At 38.3% G+C, this 18,350-nt stretch overlaps 1 protein-coding gene across 1 annotated transcript in view; it reads left to right on the top strand.

Annotated features, from left to right (window-relative positions):
* LOC122816399 (multidrug resistance-associated protein 1-like) overlaps positions 1–18,350 on the top strand; it is an 827,783-nt gene that overhangs the window by 605,277 nt on the left and 204,156 nt on the right. Inside the window, exon 20 of the mRNA XM_044089157.1 lies at positions 10,261–10,376. Coding sequence (XP_043945092.1) covers positions 10,261–10,376 — 116 coding nt within the window. The remainder of the gene's footprint in view (positions 1–10,260; positions 10,377–18,350) is intronic.

Here is an 18,350-nt window from a genome sequence, read left to right as displayed (position 1 = left end):
CTTAGCCAATTAATTCCTGCAAACAGCAATATTATCCACACAGCCAACACATACTTTTATTCACATGCTGTTCTAAACAAATCTTGCTGGATGTCCTTCACTAACAGACTCAACCACATTTTTACATTTACCCACAAAATTTTATACAAGTGCAAATATCCTTCCGTCTCTCCTTTTTGTTTTGGCAGTATACATATACAACTACCAGAACACTTAATACATCCCCAGAAAAGCCGTTTCCTGTAAAATGGGCAAATTCAGACAGGTGACCAAGCACCTTCCTACTGCTTGGCTACTCTGTGGAATACATTACCTTAAGACCGTCATGACAATTGTAAAGTTTCATCTTTCAGTGCCTCATGTAAAGGTTTACCAATGCTCTTGCTAATTGTGCTTAAGATATGACAGTACATCATGCTTCACATTCATGCTTTCACTTTTACTACTGGTAATGAATTTCTTCATTTTTTCAAACTTCTTAGTCATTACATAGCAACAGTCCTCTCACAAAACTAATCAGCTGGTAACCTTGTACTATCACTTCTCACCTCTATTCACTTCTTTCTTAATCCTAAACAACAAACTATTTCATAACTCGCTAGATACTATGCCGATTCACTTTTCTTTACCTAACAACTCCATTTCTATGACTGTGCAGAACATGCACTTTCTGACTTTTTTATGCATGCACAATAGGTGATTTTTCACTTAATATAGATGCTGATGATCAACTTGTTTCTGCATATGTTTCTGCAGTGATTGTGATTATAACTATTACTTTACTATTTGTATCCCCCCCCGTCCCCCTCTGAGAATGGGCACTGCCCAGCAGGCTCCACCCATTTAACAAAATGTAAATATAAGTAAAATAAAAAGGTATTCCTAACAAGTAATTTATTACAGATTATGTATTCCTAACAGGTAATGTATTATAGATTACAGATTCTGAACAAATAATTTATTATAGATTATGTATTTCTAACAAGTAATAGATTACAGATTATGTATTCCTAACAAGTAATACATTACAGATTATGTATTCCTAACAAGTAATGAATTACAGATTATGTATTCATAACAGGTAATGGATTACAGATCATGTGTTTTGCTTTTGTTTATTTGCTTTATGGTATTAGTATTGTTTTAGTTCCATTCTAATGTCACGCTGCTGTTTCTTTTGCCATACTGTGGCACAAAAAGTTCTGCACTGTACTTGTGGAGTCAGTAACATGCCTACAGGAGTTCAGTGTATGGGACCATTGTCAAGTTATCTGTAGTGTGAGTCTGCATAATGTTATTCCTACCGTCACCTGTACATCAGTCAAGGCTAGCCTTAGGTGAAATGGGGCTCTAAGCATTTGGGCTCAGTGGTGCCTGCCCTTCTTTGCCTTTTTCCACGGCTGTCCTGCCCATTTCAGCAGTTATGATAACTGGACCCATATGTACACCACAATGCAAATTAAAAACATTAGAGTACCTTGGAGGTAAAGGAAATTTCTAGTTTATTTTCACAAAAAACAAACAATTCCCTTTACTGTGAGCTATTGTGACTGACTTTGAAGTTAGTATGCTTAATATGTGGCAATGCGGGGAGCTTAGGACCCCCCCCCCATATTAGAAAGGTACAGGGTGGTGCAGCCCTCCCCTAAAAACAATTTAAGTTTTGCTTCTTTTCTGTATAACTTATTTATTTTGCAGTGGTATCCCCCGTCCCATCTTTGTGTAATAAATACACCAACTCCAAGGTTGCTCTGCCTAGAGTACATCTGGAAATATGTTCAGATTTTATGTTTTGGTACTCTAATCTTATACAGGTGCCCTCATTATTGTAACATTATAATAAATGTACATATCCCCTATACATTTAATGTTTGTGTCATTTTCAGCTGTTTGACCCACTAATGTACATGTCATTTTTAGCTGTTTGACCCACTAATATACACATCATTTTTAGCTGCTTGACCCACAGTCACATGGAAATCATTAGGAATATTCCCATTTCCAAGTATATTTTATGCAGATCTGTGCAATAAATGTTAACATTTGGTTCTAAGCATTTTAAGCTGTAACAGTAATTATGTTTCTGAAAATTTCTTAGAAAAAAATGAACCCTGATGAGTTGATTGGATATACTTGTTATTACCTTAAGGTTAATCACCCTAGAAAACAATACATTTATTTTTTTGCCCAAGATCCATAAGGATCCCAATAGACTGCCTGGCCGACCAATTGTTTCTGGTAGAGGCTCCCTGACTGAGCCGTTGTCGGAATTTCTTACATTATATCTCAAACCTTTGCTATCATTGATACTGGCGAGGATACAGGATACCACCCAGTTTCTTGCCATTATATCAGATATGCAATTAGAACCAAACTGGCTCTTATGTACCTTGGATGTCACCTCCTTGTACACCAGTATCCCCCATTGAACAGGACTTATTTCTTTGCAATATTGGCTTGATCGGGCGAATATGTACAAACCAGGTTTAACACTCTTTTGGTTTGTATGACTGAATTGGTACTCACCCGCAATGTCTTCTATTTCAAAGATAAGTGTTTCTGGTAGATTCAAGGTACTGCTATGGGGGCTTCTTTTGCCCCTATATATGTGGACCTGTTTATGGCATACGTGGAGGAACAATTGATTTATGACATCAAACATAACATCTACATGAATGGATTAGATATTTGGAGGAGATATCTTGATGACTGTTGGTTGGTGTGGAGAGCAGATGAGGACTTCTTGTTTGAATTCTTGGAGTATTTGAATTGTAACAAGTGGGGTGTGGAACTTAAGTTAGCTTATAACAGGTCGGAGATCACCTTCCTAGATGTGTCTATTAGGAGAATGGAATTGGACACTTTGGAGAGTGAGGTATTTAGAAAGTTTCCTCAGTTCAACACCCTGCTTCATGCTACAAGCTTCCACCCACAATATGTCATCAGGAATATCCCCAAATCAAATTTTTTCCACATTAGGAGAATTTGTACGGATTCCTCCACGTACGCCTATCATCGGCAGGAATTAATATCCAGATTCAAGAACAGGGGTTATCAAGAGGATGACATTACTAGGGCCGGTCGGTCTGTGTTGTTATATCATGCCAAGGGTACAGATCAATCTCAGGAGCCTAGACTGGTTACTACTTATGGCAGAAACAGCAGGAGTTTTATGAACATCATTCAAAGACATTGGCATTTATTACAGTCAGATGACACATTAAATAATTATATCAAGGATCGGTGTTCTTATTGCTTTCGGAAGGGGCGGTCATTGGGATCCTTATTTAGTCATTACAAAAGGATATATAACCATCTTCCCAATCCAGCTGTACAAACAACAACTGGACAATTTCCACTGGGTTGTTATCCATGTGGGCATTGCGCATATTGTCCGAGGGTGCTAAAGTCAGACAGTTTCACTTCTCACAATTCTCCATGTCTATAATGTTTCATTTTTTGCTAATTGCAGTACCAGTTGGGTTTAGGGTTGCCACCTTTTCAAATGGCCAAAGTAGGACATTTTTGGTACAAACATTAGATTTTACAGGCCGACACATACCCACAGCCAGTACAAAGGATAGAACTTAACTTTTTTGCCTAAATAAAAGCTTATTCTTGTAGCATTTTAGTTGCATATTCTGTTTCTTATAACATTTAGGTATTTTAGATACAGAATAACTGTTTTATGCAACTATTACATAAAATATAGGAAATAATTTTGTCCTAAAATCTCAGGACATTTGCCATTTTTACAATTTTTTGTCAGGACACAACTGCCCAAAGAGGGACTGTCCCTCGCAAAGTGGGACAAGGTGGTAACCCTAGTTGGGTTATTTATTTAGCCCAATGTAGCTGTCGGGCATTTTATGTGGGACAAACTTCGCGATCCTTTAAAATAAGGGTCGGTGAACATTTAAGTGATATCAGAAACAAGAAAGGTTTGAGTTCTTTATATAAACATATACTCAAACATTCAACAGGGATTTTTAGCTTCATGGTCATTGACTGTATCAGGTTCAGGAATAATGAGGTTCATGTATTATATGAATTATTAACGAACAAAGAAAAAATGTGGATAGTTAAATTGGGAGCCTTATTTTCACCTGGGTTGAATGACCAATTCTGAAATATTTTGTAATGGATTATCATTTCTATATCTATTATTGAATTCCTGTACATACAGATATTTTGTGATACTGAAATATTTTGTTATATTTGTTATATAAATTTGTAATATATTTTTTACTCACTAGAGGGTGCTACTATATCGCATATAAGGGTTTGTGAATTAATAGTTTATACATATTTTTTGATGTGTGGTTGCTGAGGAAGGCTTTTGCCGAAACCGGTATGACCTCACTGGTCTTCATGGAATAAAATCTTTTTGCTGGAAGGCTACACTTGGATTTTGGGTGCTGGCTCTTTCTTTTTTTGTTGAGTTGATTGGATATGCATGGTCAGATCCTTGTTGTTGATTTATGGGGCTGGATCATACTTTTAGGGTTTTAAGGAATGGTATGCTGGCCATAATTGCTGCTTCTGATCTGCAAGCTGGCAAAGAACTACAGAGGGATGAACAAGGCATTTAATTTTAAAACAACATAAAATATTTCAGTAATAATGCCAATGTAAATTAAAAGTAATTGTGTTTACTGTTTGTGTAAATGGAATGAAATGCAGTTAAATAACGAACTTCCTAAAAAATCAGCCCCCCCCAAGGGCTAGATGGGTATTGAGGGGCACCAGCTCCCTTATAAATGGTATTATGAACAAACAACATCTTACAGTTGTTCAACATTCTAAAAGTGCATGTGTGTACTGAGCAGTGTTTTTTTGTTGCCAAATATAGTGCTGTTCAACATCTGAGGACAGGAATGGAAAATTTAAACCACATGTATTCTGTAGTTTGAACTTGTAGTGAATTAAAGTATACAAATGGTAAACTATACAATCTCTTGTATACTGTATTTTATATATATATATATATATATATATATATATATATATATATATATATATATATACACACACACACACACACACACACAAGGATGTGAGAATGCGGCAGTGTTGTCCCCTTCAAAACATGAGACGCACATGCATTTGTTATTGCATTAGGTCCTGTAGAATATTATGAAACAACATGCAGTACTGCACATTTCTGTTGTTCACTTTCTATCTCACCCCTTTAAAAAAAAAGGGCACGTTCACTAGACACAAGACCTGAAGAAGTGCATTTGTGTAGAGCACCATTTACATTCTTTAACCTTTTACAAAAGCACAAGATATCCAGTGAAAAGTGGCGCGTATATTTTTCAAAGTTATAAAAGAAAAGAAAATATGAAGCCAAGATTTCATGACCAGGATAAGTTCAAAGGTGGTTACGTTTGCCTCCCCTGTACATTATCTGACACTTGAGTCTGGTTGTTTTTTGTTTTTGCCAAGCCCATGGTTATCAAAATAATGAAATTAAGTTTAAAACATTTTAATTGGCTGAAATTCAACATTTTTACTGGTGAATTATATCATTAAGTGTAATTTCTGTTTTTTTGTGTGATTTTTACTATAATATGAATGTGGAAAGCTGCGGTACCGGCAGTAGCGTTGTTACCTCACAGCAAGAGGTTCTCCCGTTCGATTCTTGGCTTGGCTTGGGAGTGCCTTCTGTGAGGATTCTGCATATCCTCCCTGTGGTTGGGTAGCGTTTGAAAGACATGCGTGCATAAATGGGCGTGCCTTCATTGAAGGTTGGGTGTCGAGCTGGCACCTTGGCGTTTCGTAAAAATCTACTGCCAATCATTAGCGGACCGGAGTTCCACTGTGGCGACCCCTTACCAGGAAAAAGCCAAAAGACAAACAACAACATGAATAAGAAGAATGTAACCAGTTCCAAACACAGACAGTGAATAAAAATGGTAGTAAATGGATGGAGCAGTTCAAGTATGCTAAGTAAGTGATCTTAGTTTACTTACCAAATTCTGTTTTTAGCATATCAGGGCAGTCCACTTTCTGAAATGTCACCAAGACTTCATTAGGGTGGTGGTTTGGGCGCATATGCAGGAAAGCAAAAGACAATCTGGTGACAATGATTTGGGAGAGAAAGGAAGAAGGCCAGAGGAAACTAGGGCATCCTCCAAAGAGATGGGATGGATTGTAAGAAAGGAGACCTGTGAAAGTCAGGCATGACATTTGCAGAAGGTTGAATGGTGACACTGAATCGAGAAAGATGGTGAGAGTTGATGCAACACCTGGACCACATGTAAAAAATGGGAAAAGGGGAGTTAATGATAGTACAGGATCGTGACCATCTTCTGTCTGTCAATTCTGTTAGGTAATCCTTGGTGTGGGTAGTGTTCGTTCCTCCAGTAAAATTAGTGAGGATGTCCATATAAAAATTAGCATCTGCTTTGCAGGTACAAGGATGTGGAAATGCAGAATACTGGCTGTCCAGCAGGCGTTCTTTTATTAGCAAGCAACAACATAGGGATGTTACATGCAGCTCAAGGTAAAACCATTTTTCCCTTTTTTCTGTATAATATAAGTGACCCAACCAGCTCTTCATCAGCACACTGGTGGGAACAAGCATTCCTCTGGTTTTAAACATAATCTTTTGCCCAATCATATGCATGAATGATCCCAACTCCACCAGTTGTCTTCTTACAAGTTGGGGGAGTGTATTAAGAGTCAGGCAAGTCCCCTTTCTCAGTACTGGGAGAAGGGCAGACCATATTGCTTTCACAGACTACTGAGTATAAAGCTTTTGGGGGTGAAGGGCACCCATTCATTTACTAGTCAGTTACTATTTGGGGGGCTGGGGAGCATGCAGTCAGTTACTTTTGGGGATAGTGAAACACCCAGTCAGTTTCTATTTGGGGAGGTGGGGACTGGGAGCACCCAGTCACTATTTGGGAGAGTGACACCCAGTCAGTTACTGTTTGGGGGGAGGGAAACACCCAGTCAGTTACTGTTTGGGGGAAGGGAAACACCCAGTCAGTTACTGTTTGTGGGGAGAGCACCCATTCAGTTACGCTTCATGTCTTGAAATATCTCCATTGCCTTTAAACCTTTTGTTTTGAGGCAACAGGCTTTGATATTCTTGTTGCAGTAAAAAGGAAAAAAAGTTTAGTAGAGCATGGCAAGGATAAAGCAACTGAAACAATTATTTAAAATACATGCATCATAGACAATCACAGCCCAAATCCTAGCCTCAAAGAAAAAAAGTAAATGAACTGATTATGCTTAACTCTGGTCCTAATGTCAGTCGTTGAGACTGTCTTAGTGCTACCCCATAACTATTCTATAAAGCAGGATTCAGTGATTCAGGTATGGTACAGTCAGGCACTGTAGTGGACATTGTCAGAGCCCGTGAATCAGTACTGCAGCCTCTGAACTATTCATCTTCTCTACTTGGCATCTTTTGCATACCATGCTACAGGAATATTACTTATCACACATAGATGATATTATTTATTTTTACCAAACTACTGGTTAGCTGGTTGTGTTTTCGTCTTCCCATATTTGTACCTAGGATAACAGGAACTATATCTCAAAATGCTGCAAGGCTAATTGCAATCCCTACAGCCATGTTTCTTTCTGTAATATGATGAACAGTACAATGCCATTTCAAGCAAACATATAACAGGTATACCTTGTGGAATACTTTACATGTCCTGCTTTAAGTGCACAGTGATCAAATGTTTGGTAAAGTACATTATACATTCTCATACTGTCCACTGAATACTAGAATATTCTGTAATGGAACAGGTACCAAATGCCACTTCAGTGCCTGTAGACAAGTCCAGTAATGCAGAAAAACACATTTACCCAAGACAACAGTCTCTGTAAAACATTTATCATTGTATCATTTAATAATAACAAAGCTATCATTTAGTATTGTAGCACGCAACTGTAAGTCAGATACCATATACAGTAAAGTCATGCAGTACACAGTAGATTAGGAGATATATTGCAGTCTTCAGTCTAAGGATGGATGTCATATGATAAGACAGCTAATAGGCCAAAACTTGAGTGTGACTTTTGTACATACAGTTTGTAAAACAACATCTATTAATTCATAAGGAAATGGTATTCCTGCATGGTACTTTATCTAGGAAATAATGCTAAAAGTCCCCCTGTACAATATATGCACACATCTTGAAATCTGGACTGCAGTCATCACAATTACAACTACAATAAACTGATTTAATTTCCAGCAAGTTTCATATTTAAAAAAAAATCAAGCTGTCTTGCTAAGTAAAATCTGTAGCTTCATAACATTAAAATGGTTAGAGTCATTTGGTTGACTACTTTACAGGTATTGACTGTTCTAAATTTCCCCTTAGAAAGCTTTCATGCTTTAAAGAAAACAGTACTTGCATTCATTTTCAGCCATATTTCTTATCTTGTACACTTTTGTCAAATCCACAGCACACACTTCCAGCAAGTAACACTAACTGCATTTTACTTCACTAGATTTATCCATATAAAATTCACAAGTTTGTCACGCACATCAGTATTCAAAGCCTTCTGTTAAGCCTCTCTTTGATGCTACCTCCATTCAGCTTGACAGCTACATGAGGAGGAATTGACAGCAAATACATTAAAAAACAGTAATCCAATGAAAATTCTACAATTTTCTTTAACAATTTTTTCCAAATAAAATAGAAATGCTTACCCTTCCAACAAACTTACCATTCCCTTTAAGCAGTACATTGTTCACATCTGTCTCTGAGAAGATGCAGGATCATTCATTTTGGGAGACCTCAAGTTCAGGGAGATGTTTGAAGCTGGAAATAAACATTGTATGCTCTTTTATTTGTTGGAGAGGATTTGCACAATTGGGTATTAGTTGGTATATACAGAACACCTAGTTTATGACTAGGGTTGCCACCTTCCTTCACGGCTAAAACCGGAGCAAAGCCACACCCCTCGCGTCACCAGTAACCCCGCCCACCCCCCCCCCCCCCAACATACCTCCTATTTTGTGATGTCACGACAGCATCAGCTCATTGATTTACTATGCTTTTCTGTAAAAAGCATAGTAAATCATAGTCTGTTTCCTTTTTGAAACAGAATACCGGAGTTTGTACAGTGTTTTCCAGACTACCCGAGAATCAGTTTGATTTCCTGATAGTCCGGAAAAAAAACGGAGGGGTGGCAAGCCTATTTATGACAGTTCTTTAAACATATGAATAATAGCTTCCTTTGGAAGGATGCCATCTCATCTGGGAATTAATCAGAGTTGGGGTGGTTCATTAACTGGCTAGGAATATCCAGTGAGAATTGCATCAACAGTGGACATTAGTTATGCACTTGTGTTAACTTGTGTGACATCACCCGTGAGTGTAATGTTGGTATGTTTCCAGAACAGAATTGGAATAATATATTCAGAAGTGATGCGCTTTGAGGGGTAACATTTAGAGATGCAAATATAAGCATTTATGCCCACTGTTAGGAATTTCACTAAGCTCCTGTTAGGATCACTAACTGGTTATACACATGTGCAAGCAGCTTGGATTTAAGGTTGGTAGATAACAACACCAGGATACCTCCAATGATTTGTTTTCCTGACCATTAAGACTTTGAAGTTGGGAGGCAAGATTCAGAAATACTAATAACACAGTTTGTTAATCCACCATGAGTCATGTAAAAGAAATGCAAACCTTGTACTGTCTGTATTTAAATGGACTTACGGTCATCTTATTACTGTGCCACGGATTGGGAGGCAACAGACCCGAGCATGAGGAGGTCAGATGACTAGCAGTTAACAAGATCAAGACCAGCCAATGAAGGAACAGCTTTACATGTGACTGACTACAGCTTCTGTAATATCTGCAGGGTTCTTTGAGTTGATACTAACATGCACTACAAATTATTTCCTAAAATCTACCTATGTTTTTATTTATTTAATTTTTCTGCATGCCTTCATATTTCCATTCACAATATTTTAGACTGTTAAATTTCACTCCTTATTGGTCAGAAAGTGCTGACATTTACACTTTGCTAACAAACATGTGTAAATCTTTTAATTTGTGACTGCTTTCGTTAGTGACGTAATTGATTTCCAGTGTGCTCTGTGCTAGTCCGCAGCAGGCATATGTGGGTATACAGTACACTACTGCTTAGTTTTCATTTTCATAGATATAATTAAGGTGCATTTTGTTTCAATGAAAACTTACTGTGTCATGTAATGCAGTATGTGTGAGTAATATATAATAAAACACCCTCACAAGATATAATTCTGCTTCTAATATACAGAGAAGGAAAAAGATAAGTCAAATGAAGAAATTGCAGATCAGCCCCCAACCCAGGACCAGAAGGAAAAGCTAAATACTGGGAAACTAACCGAAGCAGATGTTGCACGTACTGGTAAGGTAAGAAACTGAAACGTGCAATTCATAACAGAATTTTTCTTTGGCTGCAGCAATTTGCGCCCATGGGACTGTTGGAATTCATTATATTTTGCAAGATATTTCATAGCTTTATTGCATTTTGTACACAATTGTTAATATTGAAGAAACAGAGACATACAGATTATTGGAACTCATGACAACAAGAAAACCTGAAAAGATGTCACAATTTCTGTCCAGTTATAGTTTATCTTGAAAAAGGGTTATGCCTGCAGTAATTTAGTAGATTTAAACAAAGTTTTGCATGAGCCAGTTCATGAGTTAACTTTATAAAACATCTTTCCAGTTAGGTATTCACAGTTGTGAGACACAGTCAATAAAAAGCAGTTGTTTAATTATATTAATTTTAGTTTGATTTTTAAGTGTGGATTTATTTCTTTGCTTGTGTTGCTCATTGCAGGGACGCTTTGAAGTCTCATCTAAACTGTGCAGTGTATTAAAGGCTTTCAACATTAATTTTGTCTGAATTTAGACTCACTTGTTTATCCCTGCACCCGTCTTATCAATGATCAGTGTCCCCAAGCCCTGTCCTAAGATCCAAACACATCTTATCCATCTGCAGGATCAAAGCCTGGCTTTTTCTTTGAACACTATCCTACAGCTGACAGCCCCACCTTCAGTCATGGTAGACAGTCACCTTTTCCCCTAATTTGGCACGACATTTCCCTAACACAGAGTAGATTACTTTGCATATCAACTTGTCTTGCCCCTATATCACTTACCCACATAGCCTGTTCTCTCAAAAGTACTGTTATACTGCAATGGACACTAAATGACCTCCTTGATTGGTCTTGTGATTGACCGAAAGGCATAAACTCTTACATCCACTTTGCTTCCCAGTCTTTTTGTAGCTTATTACTCCTCTTCATACTGCACGTATTTCCTAAGCTATTACTTTTCTTTCTTCTTTCATACCCCCCCCCCAGTAAACTACAATTCTTCCTGCTTCCATCTATCTTCCTGCTAATTTCCATACCTTCTCCTTTCATATCTCTCTTAACATTTTTAAGCTACATTGTACTTGTCTGTCTGTAAATTATTACTAAACTCAGAAATGCCCCAGTTTGATCTTTTCCCTGCAGTTATCTTTACATAAATACATTTATTGTTACTGTACATTATTTCTCTGTTCAGTAATTACCCATTTATGTTAATTTCTTTCTTGTCTGTGTTAAAATGTTATTTTCATGTAAGACGTATTTAAAATATTTAAAAATCATGTAAATAAGCTCATGTATAGATGTTTTATGCTGTAATTGTAAATGTACATTATGCGTCACTTAAATGTGGAGCTTTTCATCCTAGGCCTCCACTGAAAATGTGTTTTGCCCAGTCGGATTTTTCCAGGTCAACAAGGACAAATAAAAGTGCAAGTTGTTAGTGAAATGTTGAACATCTAAACAGGCTAACTTTTTAAAAGTATTTTTGGTGAGGGCCACCATCTCACACCTTGTAGGTGCTAATTTTGAGATTACTGTAGCTTGGAGTGAGGGGAATTCTCTGAGACACTGCTAGTTTGGTCTTAATATACTCTCAGACCAACTGCATTTCTGTGATTGTATTTTGTCTGTCAGTCACTTTTCCATTGAATTTCTACTTGGCTGCTACTTGTCTTTCTGTTAATAAGGGCCATGATGATTTGGTGCAAGAATATGACCCCAGCAGCATAGCTTTATGTATCTGTTTAGACATATGCTATCAGCCACCCGCTACAAAGCTACTTTCAGTTAGCTCCTCCCTCCAGTTCTGGTAACCCCTCCCCATACACCTTTCATTGGGCTGTCAGCACTGTGATGCTGAGTTTCTAAATAGAAGCATGAAGAAATGTGCTTGTTTTAACTTTGCTTGATTGCATGCTGCATATTGTAGCAATGTGTGCAGACTTAAAATGTCTAGGTTTTTGTACACACACAAAATCACAGTGTCATAGTGAAAGAGTGACTTGTTTTTTCATTCCCATGGGACAGTGACCTCTGATAGGGAGCTGTGAGGAAGTAAAGCTTTCCCATTGGGGATGTAGGGGGGGATTGTCTACCACAACAATAATTGCAGTAGTGGAGGGGGGTTTGGCCTCTTTTGTTTGAATCTGTCTTTTTCTTGGTTACTATTACTTTTATTTTTTCAGTTTATATATTCTGTGGTGCTTTGTGTGTTGCTGTTTTCTCTGTGCACGTTGAAGAGACTTTGCATACTATGGGGGTTAAAAATATACTGGAATATTTTAACTACTGCTTAATGGTGTGATTTGATCTGTAGAGTATTCTGGCCAGTGTGCTAAAGTGTTTTGACCACATTTATACACAAACTCCATATGTTTCACTCTTACCTATATTATCTTTCTATATTTTATAACTGAATTGGATTGGTCAGTTTAGAGTTACCTTAAGTGGACAGCACTGTTTCTTAGTGGTGACTGAGAAACATTCTTCATTCCGAGTCTTAAAAATTCCGTATTCCATCCTGTTCTACATTGAAAAGGTATAAAGGTATGACACACATTCATTAAGAATTTTGTAACAAATATCTGTGGTAACTAATACTAAAAAATAATTAGCGATATTAACTCATCAAAAGAGTGCGTTTTAAGTATGAAGAAAGAGCTAATGACCATACTGCCAGCTTCTTTAAGTTATTAGTAAGTGTTTCACATTTTGCCCATTTTTTCCACATTGTGAGAGGTAGAATTTTACATTTAAGAGATGAAAGGCTAATAGAGATGATAGGTTTTCGACTTCACAGCTAAAGGGTCTGGACTTCAGTCTGACTTAAGGTCACTGTTTCTGGGAATTTGCATATTCCATTGATGTCTATGCGTTTTTTCTCCAGGTATTTGTTTCCTTTAAACTCCTAAATCATACTAGTTGACTGGATACCCTTAATTGTCTGTATATTTACTGCAGTTACAGTTGCCCTTGTGGCATAGGTCATGGCCGAGAAAGGTACATGAACCAGCTGATGTTACCAGTTAACGTGATAAATAAATGAGGGTTGTTGGTACACTACCATCCCTGTAATGAACAGCAAGTTGCAGACGCAGGTGCTTAAAGATTAACCTGAAGGTAGTTGTGAACTTATTAAAAACATACAGCACAGCATAGCTAAAATATCTGTGCTGTACAACTGTGAACTGGATTATCACAAGTGAAAAGGGAGTGTCAGCCTCTCACAGTTTGCATTTCCACTGGTGGAAGGATTCAGCTGTGACGTAAATCAAACATATACTCCAGGGAAAGCAATCAGCCTCTGATCACAGATGGTGCAGCTGATATTGTATTACATTTCTTAAAGGATGTAGAACAATATGGAAATGGCTGCATTTTCATTATAATGTAAAAGCACCTTAGTCACCACTGAGTACTTATGGGGTCTGGGTGTCACTTCAACAGTGACAGTCATCTAGAACCAAGGTTTACACTATCAGGTGGCTAGCCCTGCTGCTGTTGTTCATCCACAGTACACACTTGCATGTACACTCACACCTGTGGTAAATTTAAAGTGTTCAGTCCACCTGCTGCATGTCTTTGGAATGTGGGAGTAAGCCAGAGCACCTGGAGGAAACCCACGCAAACACAGGGAGGACATGCAGACTCCACACACAAGGCATCTCAGCTGAGAATCAAACTGGGGAACCTCTTGCTGTGAGGCAACAACACTTTTTATTCATTGTTATGTTTAATTGCACATGTTAAAGCTTTTTAAATGTTTTTACCTTTTCATGGAGTCAGGGAGATTGTCTTACTGTTTATTTACTCTATTTACCCCCTTTCCTTGTCTTATTAATCAGCTGATGTTTACATTGATTCTGGAATGAGGCCCTGCATTTCAGACCTTAACTGCTGTCTCCAGCCAACATTTTGAAATGTATCTGGACCTCATTGTGCAGTGTTATTGGTTTAGGTTTGAGGAGCAGCTTGCATGTCAGAGATCAGCCATGTGAGGCAGGAAAGAGGGACTTTGTCCAGTGCATCTCCCTTCATAAGGGTACTGAGGTTTCAGTCAACACAAAAGCAGAACCACATACCAGAGATCTGCAGTAGGCAGCTTATGGTGCAAGGTGGGGGGAGCACTAGGCTTTCTCAGTCAGTTGCTGGGGTCATTTAGAAGCATGTACTGCAAAACATAACAAAAGACATTGCATGCATAATTTCCTATAAGTCAGTGAAAGCAAATGTAGACTTATTAATCATTTTGTATATTTCAAAGTTTTCATGCCTGCATGGTTTTATTCATTCTTCGCTGCATACTGTCTTATCAGTGTATTTTTACCATGAATAGCCTTAAAACTGGATCCAGCAGAAGGCAACCTAGGCAGCTGCCTAGGGCCTGATGCTGTCTCAGTGGCCCAGCCTGGCTTTAAACAAAATCTACTACCCGTCAATTTAATAACTGGCATCAGCTTTAGCCCTGAAAAATGCTCTGTACCCTGTTCCACTGCTACAGTGTCAGAGGTGATGCACTGTACCTTCCCAGAAGCTCAAAGACTAGGCTGTACTGTCTCAGTGGCCCAGCCTGGCATTAAAAAAAATCTACTACCATTCAATTTAATAACTGGTATCAGCTTTGGCCCTGAAGAATGCTCTGCACTTTGTTCCACTGCTACAGTGTCAGAGGTGATGCACTCACTGTACCTTCCCAGAAGCTCAAAGACTAAGCATTCCATTCTGCAGAGCAGGGGGGGGTTGATTTATTTGCATCTTTCAGTTGCAGATATTTGATTCTTGCTGGAGGGAGCCTGGAATACATGGCAGAGAGAAAGGAGCTTCATGTGATGTAAAGATCTGATTCCTGAATGATGCCATTTCATGTGGATCACAAGATACAGGGATGGGACAGGAGATTAAACTGAATTATTCATGAGACAGGAGATGACAACTTCAGAAGGGGTTGTTGTGCATGTGTGACTGAGACTGTGGTTGTGATTGTCCCTCCAGTATGGATTACAGAATACTCTGCCCTCTAGGATGATGATGGAACCCTCTATTCTGCTCTGCAGAATAGTTATAGACAGAACCCACTAGCAGCAGTGTATTGCAAACAGAAAACACAATGCTGGCTTTGTCCAGAATTCTTGAGCAAAGAAGTTTAATTTTTGTCCATTTCTTGTAAAATGTGTAGCTTTCTGACAAAATGTTGTGGATTGCAGTCATTTAATAATGTGGAGGTTAAAGGAGGTAATAGTGAGAGTGTGAATAAGAATGTGATACAGGATGGGATGGATTGAGTATTCATTATTTGGATAGATATTGGTTCTTTGTAGGTAGAAAATAGAAATATATTGGATGGAGAAGAGAGAGTGAGTAGGGTATGGTGAGATAGGAGGTGAGTAGTGAGAGGGGAATGTTTGTGGAGTTAAGTAATAGGAGAGTTTGTAGGGAGAAAAGATAGAGGGAAGAGAGATTGAGAATAGGAAATAGTTGGATTATGAGGTAATATTAGAGAGTATAGGTGAGAGGATGATGTGTGGTTAGAAGGTAATGGAAAGAGGAAGGGGTGTGATTGGAGAGTAACAGGAAGAGGTGTGGTTTAGGAAGTATAAAGGCAGGACCCCTGGGGGTGGGTGGGAATTGGGGTAGGGAGGGGAGCAGAGTGAGCCCGCAGGACGAACGAAGCGGGTAGAAACAGATACTGAAGCAGTTAATGAAAAACAATCAGCTAGGCTAGTTCTAGTGATAGAATGGAAAAGAATAGGGGGCTAGAAAGTGTCTGTAGTATGTATATGTGCAGGGGAAAGGAAAAAAAAGAAAAGGGAGAGAGGAGTGGGAGGTGTCAGTGGACAGTAAAACAGAAGGAAAAAGCAAAAGAGGCAGCTAATAGCACTTCGGGGACTACTGCATTTAAGAAATGGGGTAAGGAGTTGATAAAGAGAAAAAAGGATAAGAGTAGAAAAGTCTGGAATTAGGGTGCCATCTAGTGGGCAAGTCTAGTATAGCTAGTTAGATTGAGAGGGAGTAACAATGGTAGACTACAGATAGGAAAGTGGGAATAAAAAGAAAAAACAAGGGGGGATCTATACAGGTGGGAAGGAAGAGATAGTGAAAGGTTATATAGAAGGGGGAAGCAAGGGCTGCTGGTTGTCCTAGCTCAGGCCTGGGTATGACATGTAAAATATGGTACAGTCAATAGAAAGTCAGTCTTGTTGGAATTATTCAGCAGACATACTTTACTGTTTTCCTTGATAGGGGATTGTAGAATTACCATGCAATGAGGTGACCCGCCGATATTTGGAGAGGGTTCTTAGCTTCCTGCTGACTTACTCATCTTTTTACCTCATTTGAGAACCCACTAGACCCAAACCTAAACTATCCCAAAAAAAAACCAAATCTCCAAACTCATCTTTACTGTGTATTCACGCTAATATAACATTCTCATCCAATTACACACTTCCTAAATATCATAGAACTCTACACACAAAGTACAACAATCCTACCCCAAAAAAATGTCTGTCTCTATACAGCAGATTCAAAAACCTATACTATCTAAGTCTATTACTCTCTATAAAGGATGGTGACATCCACCCTAACCCAGGCCCCCAAACAACTCCCATCTCTCTCCTCAACCTCAAACCCAAGCCCTTTCTAGACCATCCAACTCCCTCTTAATTACTCATCTTAACATATGCAGTATAAATAATAAAGTAACTCAACTCCAAGCTCTAACTGAAATCCATTCCTTTGATATTCTCTGCTTAACAGAAACTTGGCTAAAACCTTCAACCAAAGACAATGAAATCATCCCACCTGGATAAAATATCCTGAGACTAGACTGAACATCCAAGAAAAGTGGAGGGGTCGCTATCCTATATAACCCTAGCTTACAATTAACTACTCATAACTGCAAACCACCTATAGACTCCAATGCAGAAATTCTTATCACCAAACTTCTTCTTAACAATTCCAAATCCATCTATGTCATCTGCATATATCTACCTCCTGGTAATAACATAGCAACCATGGAAAATATACTTTGCTGGCTTTCCCATAACCTGCCTCAAGAAACCATTATCCTAGGTGAGACAAATATTGACTGGACCTGCTTCTGCAGCAGCCTCCCCTCAAACCATATTAACCTATATGGGTATTCCCAAACCATTACCTCCCCCACCAGGATAAATAAATCCAACAAAAAATCAATCTTACTAGATTGGATCCTCATCAACCAACATCCTCACATCTATGACTCAGGAACCCTCCCTGATGATTTAAGTGCCCACTCTCTTACGTATATCATCAGACATAAAATCAACTTGCCATCCCCAACATCCATTAAAAACATCAATCTAAAAAATACTTTAACCCTGAACTTTTCCAGATGGAACTAAGAGCATGAAACTGGTCACCCCTACACAATCTACCTTTAGATGAAGCCATTAGTTACTTTACCTCCAACTTCCTTGCCATCCTCAACCACCATGTCCCAACCAGACTAGTTAGAACTAAAACCAAACATGCTCCCTGGCTTTCTGAGGAAACCAAACATAAAATCAATGCTAGAAACAAACATTGGTCAAAATGGAGGAAAACAAAAAACCCTATAGACCAACAAACATTTAGACAACTAAGAAATGAAACTAAGAAAGCTATAATATCTGACAAAAAAAACACTACTACCTCCAACCCCAACAAGCCAGTCAAAACAAGCCACATAAATTTTGGTCTATTCTGCTCCCTGGCTTTCTAAGGAAACCAAACATAAAATCAATGCTAGAAACAAACATTGGTCAAAATGGAGGAAAACAAAAAACCCTATAGACCAACAAACATTTAGACAACTAAGAAATGAAACTAAGAAAGCTATAATATCTGACAAAAAACACTACTACCTCCAACCCCAACAAGCCAGTCAAAACAAGCCACATAAATTTTGGTCTATTCTGCTCCCTGGCTTTCTAAGGAAACCAAACATAAAATCAATGCTAGAAACAAACATTGGTCAAAATGG

This window comes from Protopterus annectens, chromosome 12.part0 (genome assembly GCF_019279795.1).
Source record: "Protopterus annectens isolate FY-2018-M chromosome 12.part0, PAN1.0, whole genome shotgun sequence".
NCBI lineage: Eukaryota > Metazoa > Chordata > Ceratodontiformes > Protopteridae > Protopterus > Protopterus annectens.
This window is presented reverse-complemented; position numbering and strand designations above follow the sequence as displayed.